The sequence below is a fragment of the Corticium candelabrum genome, chromosome 22, assembly GCF_963422355.1.
Source record: "Corticium candelabrum chromosome 22, ooCorCand1.1, whole genome shotgun sequence".
NCBI classification, from domain to species: domain Eukaryota; kingdom Metazoa; phylum Porifera; class Homoscleromorpha; order Homosclerophorida; family Plakinidae; genus Corticium; species Corticium candelabrum.
In genome coordinates, this window is record NC_085106.1 from 657,701 (window position 1) to 665,200 (window position 7,500).

At 39.8% G+C, this 7,500-nt stretch overlaps 3 protein-coding genes across 3 annotated transcripts in view; 2 read left to right on the forward strand and 1 right to left on the reverse strand.

Moving 5' to 3' along the window:
* The window catches only part of LOC134197296 (centrosomal protein of 70 kDa-like), a 6,679-nt gene extending 4,480 nt beyond the window's left edge, over positions 1–2,199 (forward strand). Inside the window, exons 10-15 of the mRNA XM_062666587.1 lie at positions 1–5; positions 1,088–1,267; positions 1,327–1,483; positions 1,546–1,627; positions 1,826–1,911; positions 1,976–2,199. The exon at positions 1–5 is cut by the window's left edge and continues 94 nt beyond it. Of these exons, the coding sequence (XP_062522571.1) occupies positions 1–5; positions 1,088–1,267; positions 1,327–1,483; positions 1,546–1,627; positions 1,826–1,911; positions 1,976–2,055 (590 nt within the window). The 3' untranslated portion in view covers positions 2,056–2,199. The remainder of the gene's footprint in view (positions 6–1,087; positions 1,268–1,326; positions 1,484–1,545; positions 1,628–1,825; positions 1,912–1,975) is intronic.
* A 2,540-nt stretch (positions 2,200–4,739) lies between these two features.
* On the forward strand, positions 4,740–5,527 carry LOC134197107 (ras-related protein RabC-like). The gene is made up of 2 exons (XM_062666358.1): positions 4,740–4,984; positions 5,054–5,527. Exons 1-2 carry the CDS (start codon positions 4,817–4,819, stop codon positions 5,522–5,524), a joined length of 639 nt encoding a protein of 212 aa, XP_062522342.1. The 5' UTR covers positions 4,740–4,816; the 3' UTR covers positions 5,525–5,527.
* A 79-nt stretch (positions 5,528–5,606) lies between these two features.
* The window catches only part of LOC134197106 (pre-mRNA-splicing factor ISY1 homolog), a 4,366-nt gene continuing 2,472 nt past the window's right edge, over positions 5,607–7,500 (reverse strand). Inside the window, exons 9-11 of the mRNA XM_062666357.1 lie at positions 6,927–7,039; positions 5,873–5,950; positions 5,607–5,798 (exon numbers count right to left, since the gene is read on the reverse strand). Of these exons, the coding sequence (XP_062522341.1) occupies positions 5,691–5,798; positions 5,873–5,950; positions 6,927–7,039 (299 nt within the window). The 3' untranslated portion in view covers positions 5,607–5,690. The remainder of the gene's footprint in view (positions 5,799–5,872; positions 5,951–6,926; positions 7,040–7,500) is intronic.

Genomic DNA, 7,500 nt, shown 5'->3' on the forward strand with positions numbered 1-7,500 from the left:
AGCAGGTTGGTGTTGAAATTGAAAAATTAGGGATGTTAGTGTACATCCATGTAGTATGAATACAACACACGTCAGGAACGAAGACAGACGGATAAATAAATGGAGACAGACAGATAGACAAATGGACAGAAAGACAGACAGACAGACAAACAAATAGACAGACAAACAAACAAATTGACAGACAAGCAAACAAATAGACAGACAGGAAGATAAACAAACAAATTGACAGACAAACAAACAAGCAAACAAATAGACAGACAGACAAACAAACAAATGGACAGACAGACAAACAAACAAACAAATGGACAGACAGACAGATAAACAAACGGACAGACAGACAGACAAACAAACAAATGGACAGATGGACAGAAACGAATGGACAGACAGACAAACAAACAAATGGACAGACAGACAGATAAACAAATGGACAGACAGACAAACAAACAAATGGACAGACAGACAAACAAACAAACAAATGGACAGACAGACAAACAAACAAACAAATGGACAGACAGACAGACAGACAAATGGACAAACAGACAGACAAATAAACAAATGGACAGACAGACAGACAAATAAACAAATGGACAAACAGATAGACAAACAAACAAATGGACAGACAAACAGACAAACAAACAAATGGACAGACAGACAGACAGACAGACAGACAAATGGACAGACAGACAGACAAATAAACAAATGGACAGACAGATAGACAAACAAACAAATGGACAGACAGACAGACGAATAAACAAATGGACAGACAGACAGACAAATTGACAGACAGATAAACAAACAAATAGACAGACAAACAAACAAATGGACAGACAGACAGACAAATGGACAGACAGATAGACAAACAAATAGACAAACAAACAAACAAATGGACAGACAGATAGACAAACAATAGACAGACAAACAAACAAATGGACAGACAGACAGACAGACCAAAAAAACTGTGTGTGTGCGTGCGTTTGTGTGTGCATTGACATACATACTTCCTCTGTTTTCACTTACCTTCACTGTACACGTGTACCAACTTCCTCACACCAATCGACATCACACGACAACAAACACTTTGTTTCAGCTTGTCAAAGAGATTCTACAACTCATTGAGTCTCCCGGTACGCCACACAAACATCCAGTCGACAGCCAACCTACAGTCGACACCACAAACCACAAACTATGGTGTGAATTCACACAGAAACACATCACCACAACACTACAACATTGGGTCTCCATTCTGACATCAAAATCACACCAAAAGGTGCCCCCATACTCACACACATGGCGGTCACCCTGGCATGTTTGTGTATGTATGTACAGAGTGATGAAGACGATCTACTGCTGATGGTCACTCATTTTCAGAAGCTTTTCCATGTGCCTTCCCAGTCGGGTGTGATTACACAGATGAGTGAGGTCTGTAGCCGATTGGAGGAGTACTCAAATGTATTACAAAATATTAAGGATTTGTTGAGACTCGGTCAGTCTTGATGTTCTGTTGAGGTATTGTAAATTGTTTTTATGGTGAGAGTTCTGGTCTAGAGCCGACGTCGTCTTCGGCTAAAGTCGTGATGAGAGTAGACTCTCTCATGCAGTCATTTCAACATGAAAATGTACACAACAGGTGAGTTAATGAGTGTGTGTGTGTGTGTGTGTGTGTGTGTGTGTGTGTGTGTGTGTGTGTGTGTGTGCATGTGAATGGATACACACGAACACATGCACACACACACGGATGGACGGACGGACACACACACACACACACACACACACACACACACACACACACACACACAATAGGTCCCAACATTACTCTTGGCTTTAGAGTTACAGTACAAGACAAACTGGAGGAATACGAGGAGTTCATCCCAGCATTTCAGGGTCTCATCTCGCAGCTCTTATCCATCCTCAGTATGCCACATGTTACCCACATGTACACACTTGTTGTTACCAATGAATTCAAATTCATTTGTAGAAGTTTCAAGTCTTGACGACATCGTTCCATTAGTGAGGCAGCTCATTCACAATCAAGACAGCTTGACCAGCGATGAGTAGCAATTTATATTTGCTAATAATCGTTATATTAATTTTACAGTTTACATCGCTTGTGTATGTATACGCAAGATTAGGATTCTATTGCACTGTAACTACCACTTTAGTAGTAGAAATGTATATTGAAATATGAAGCATTGTATCATGTGTATGTCTCAAAATGTGTTTGTTAGCAGGTAGGTTCACGAGCTTTGAATGTTGGCTTTGTGTCCAATGCTACGAGTGATTAAATAGGTAATGTATAGATATTAATATATTAATTACACACACACGCACGCGCACACACAGACACACACACAATATATACATATATATATATATATATATATATATATATATATATATATATATATATATATATATATATTAACACTAATACTGTTATTAGCATATAAGTAATATATTACTATTACTTTACAAATTAATATTAATAAATTATTAACATTACTTATTATATAAAAATATAAAAGTAATCCAAATCACCTTGAATATTATTATCAGCCTATTAATGTTAATATATAAATATATTTTACTAATATATTAATACTCAGACAGACAGACAGATTGTTATATTTGAACTCTTACTCTACCAATAACAATCGCTAACTTTACGTATGCATAACAATAACAGTCAATGAACAAAATGTTGAACGTCTTTATCATACAGAAAATCATCAAAATTGCACTTAGACAACTCGGACAACTTTTTAAAAATCACACGAGAGTTGCAAGACTGTACAACTACAGACAGTTGCTTTCTCCATCTATCACTAAAGACGGACAGACAGACAGACAGATAGATACTAATATTACTAGTTGTACGGTATCCGTAGGCGCCTCGCGTTGGTAAGTAACGAGTCCAACGGAATTTTCAGACCGTCTACAGAAACGCCGAGTCCTAGCTATACAATACGTATTTGTTGAAACCCTAGCTGTCATGGAAGTAAACATGCAAACTTCCTAGTAGTTTATATTACGTATATAGGCCTGGTATAGGTAGTCGTCGTTTTGCGTCGCTGCCTGAATTATTGAACTGACCACTCGCGCTTCGATTTTCTACTAGCACAACTCTAGTTGTTTGTTTGGTTGGTTGTTTGCTGCTGTGTGGCGTGATGTTTAGGTGTTGGGATTACAGGTCTGCGTTTCCGGTCGGTGGCTCGTTCCTTTAGCTGTCTGCTTGTTGTCTGTCTGTCTGTTTGTCTGTCTGTCTGTCTGTTTGTCTGTCTGTCTGTCTGTCTGTATGTATGTATGTATGTGTGTGTGTCTGTCTGTCTATCTGTCTGCCTGCCTGTCTGTCTGTCTGTCTGTCTGTCTGTCTGTCTGTCTGTGTCTGTGTGCTTGCTGTCTGTCTGTCTGTTTGTCTGTCTGTCTGTCTGTTTGTCAATACATATATTTTCAAACATTGAACTATTATACACCATCTAAGCAAAGCAACTAAATACTACCCAAGCCAATGGGGCTTGGTTCTACCTACAACTATTTATGTTTATGTTGCTGTCTCTTGAAACAATCTTCTTTATTTTTCTGTCAATCACTCTAGCATTTGGTCGTTGTATATAGGCCTGGTATAGGTAGTCGTCGTTTTGTGATCGTGATCAAGACAATTGAAATGTACAGTCTAGGTATGCACTCAGTTCCGTTGTAACGACAGTGGTATGGTATTTACTGACATAGAAATTGATATCAGCAAACATTGACTATCAACAGTGTTAAGCTGGATTTACAATATGGGAACGTTTGAGCGTCGCGTCGCGTGCGTCCAGTCACGTTGTCTTGCGTGGGAGTGGCACGTATCGCGTCACGCGCGTCGTACCATTCACAATACGATTTCAGCGCGCCGTAGACGTCGCTGCCTGAATTATTGAACTGACCACTCGCGCTTCGATTTTCTACTAGCAGAACTCTGCCGGAACCCCCAGCTTGCTCAAAATCAATTTCTAGGCGTTCTCCCATGCACGCAGGTCTTTGTACGTCTTGCAGTTGATCATTCACAAGCAAGGACAGCTCCCTACACAATCTATAGACCGCTCAACGTCGAGTACAGCGCCCAAATCAATAATCATTGCCCACGGAAGCCACACGTGCATTTATAGTTGGCTGTGATTGGTCGAAATCAAGGTGCTACTTCCGACGCGACGTGTACAGCTTCCGATTCGACGCTCAAATAGAACTTGGTTCTATTTGGACGCGTCGCGTTCGTCGAACGTCGCGTCGCGTAGACCATTTACAATTTGAATTTGTACTACGCGACGCACGCGACGCGACGCTCAAGCGTTTGCATATTGTAAATCCAGCTTTAGATGCAGCACAGTGTAGTAAAGGATTGATTGTAGTATGGGACGTGTGAGTAGTTGACTGTAGGTGGCATTCAACTCCTGAAGGTGTTTCTTGGTTGTCAAGTACACACAATCCCTAGCTACAATACAAAAGGATGGGGGCGCGCGCACGCACACACACACACACACACACACACACACACACATACATACATACACACACACACACACACACACACACACACACACACACACACACACACACACACACACACATACACACACACACACACACACACACACACACACACATACACACACACACACACACACACACACACACACACACACACACACACACATCAAATAACCTCGTGTCACAAAATACCCGGATAACACCCATACATATCAACCTAAGGTGTGTACACACCTCTGGTCGACCCTGCAAGTACATGCCCTCACCAACATCACGTTAACGTCTGCTCACCATGGCGAGAAAGCCCAAAAGTGACGTCTCACTCAAACTCCTCGTGCTGGGAGCTCCAGGAACTGGAAAAACGCGTTTCATCGAACGTTACTGCCGCTCATCATTCCACTCTACAGAAATCGGCGACGTCACGATCAAAACAATGAAAATCAAAGGCATCCGATTCACAGTAAGTGTTGACCTTGGACTTTTGGTGCTCGACCTTTACCGGAAGTGACGTATTTCCTGTTTGTTTCAGATTTCTTTTTGGGATACGAGCAGTAAGCAACTGATTCCGCCGCCTGGTAATACGAGCCCGACGTCGTTTGTTGCACGCGGTTCTCACGGTGCTATCGTATTGTATGACATCACCAATGCAAAGAGTTTGGATGACGTAGTCCCGGATGTTGAGCAGTTTGTTAGCACAACTGGGAGTGAGACAAAGTTGGTGTTGGTGGGAAATAAGAGCGACCTGGCGGTGGAGTCTCGGGCTGTGAGTATAAAAGATGCCGGGGAATTTGCTCGGCATCATAAGATGGTGGGTGTGTTGGAGGTGTCGGCCAAGAAAAATCGAGGATTCGAGCAGGTGATGGACCTCCTACTCGATTCCATCTATAGAGACATGAATACAAAGAGTACCGAGATGTCTGTCAAAGTGGAGAGAACTTATGATCCCGATCTTGACTCTCACGGTGTCAGGAGTCGCTCCAAATGCACCTGCACTCTCTAGCATCACGCAAAATTTTTTTGTTAGATTGAATTGACGATCACATGTACCAATATTTTTGCTGACATCATTGCTATTTAGCCACTGAGATTAAATTGCTTTTATTAGATTGGTCATTCTATATTGTATAAATACAATAAAAAGCTGCTGGCAGGAGACGTGTGTTGTGTTAGAGTCCGAGAAGTGTCTTTGCCTCGTTGCCTTGTGATATGAGCTGCTCGCTTGCGTATTTGTCCAGTAGTTCTTGTTTCCTCTTCTTGACGAGCATCTCTTCGACCTGAAAATGTGAAGGTGGTGGTGAGTATGGGTGTGGATGAATGAGGAGGGCGTGAGTGTATTGTTTGTGCTTGCCTCTTCTTGAGATGGTACGTGCACGAGGGATGGGTCGTCGGGGTCACCTTCATTGCCGCTGCCACCGTCTTCGTCAGACTGCACATAGAAAGTTGTTAGGCTAACCAATCATCGGTCTATTCCTTGTTTGTTTGTTTGTGTTCGTGTGTGTGTGTGTGTCGTCTGTCTGTTTGTCTGTTGTATGTCTGTCTTTTTGCTGTTGTCTGTCTGTCTGTCTATTGTCTGTCTGTCTTTCTGTCTGCTTGTTTGTCTATTGTCTGTCTGTTGTCTGTCTGTCTTTCTGTCTGTTTGTCTGTCTGTCTCTCTGTCTGTCTTTCTGTCTATTTGTCTGTCTGTTGTCTGTCTTTTGTCTGTCTTTTTTGCCGTCTGTCTGTCTGTTGTCTGTCTTTTTGTCGTCTGTCTGTTGTCTGTCTGTCTGTCAATACATATATTTTTCATATTTGAATTAGGATACAATAGTAAATGGCTAACTACATTTGTCCTATGACAATAAAAGCAAGAGAAAACAACTAACAACTAAATACAATATATATTTAACTACTAATTGGTTAAAAGGGATCATGTGATCCCTTTTCTATAGAACATCTACGAGTCTGGGCTCTTGTCTGTCTGTCTCTCTCTGTTTGTCTGTCTGCTTGTCTGTCTGTTGTCTGTCTTTTTGCCGTCTGTCTGTCTGTCTGTCTGTCTGTCTTTCTGTCTGTCGTCTGTCTGTCTGTCGTCTGCCTGTCTGTTGTCTGTCTTTTTGTCATCTGTCTGTTGTCTGTCGGTCTGTCTGTCTGTCTTTCTGTCTGTTGTTTGTCTTTTTGTCTGTCTGTCTGTTGTCTGTCTGTCTGTCGTCTGTCTGTTTGTCTTTCTGTTGTCCGTCTGTCCGTCTGTTGTCTGTCTGTCTGTCCATATATGTACGTATGTTTGCATGTATGCATGTCCATATGTATAGCTCCCCATCTGTTTGCCAGTCCATTCATCTGACTGCCCATCTATTTGTCTATCTAATTAAATAATTAAATGTAATTTAATTAATCAATTAAAGTAACACACTACTGCACTCTCTCACATCTTCTGCTGCAGCCACATAGATGTTCTCCTCCTCTTCCTCCTCGCTGCTCGCTTCACCACCACCACCCTGTTCCCTCTGTTTCTCCCACTCTTTCACAGCAGCAGTTATGGCTACACACAAAGTAAGAGAGTCAATACAAAAGGCATATCTATTGTTCAAGAATCCATTGCAAATCAATTATTAATTTATTGATATTAAATATTCAATAATTAATATCAATATTTAATTATTATTAAATATATATTAATTATTGATATTAATTATTGATATTAATTATCAATAATTTATATCTAATATTTAATAATAACAATTTATTAATATCTAGTATTTACTAATTAATATAAATAATTAATATATAGAATTTAATAATGAATATTAATATCTAATATTTAATAATTAATATAAATAATTAATATCTAATATTTACTAATTAATATTAATAATTAATATCTAATATTTACTATTAATATTAGTAATTAATATCTAATATTTACTAATTAATATTAATAATTATATCTAATATTTAATAATTATCTAATATTTATTAATTAGTGTTAATAATTAATATCAA

What these genes read in the sequence shown, in the direction of transcription:
- LOC134197107 (XM_062666358.1), top strand. Translation starts at nt 4,817, where the DNA reads ATGGCGAGAAAGCCCAAAAGTGACGTCTCACTCAAACTCCTCGTGCTG. An exon ending in TCAAAGGCATCCGATTCACA is followed by an intron (nt 4,985 to 5,053) that starts GTAAGTGTTGAC and finishes TGTTTGTTTCAG; the next exon opens with ATTTCTTTTTGGGATACGAG.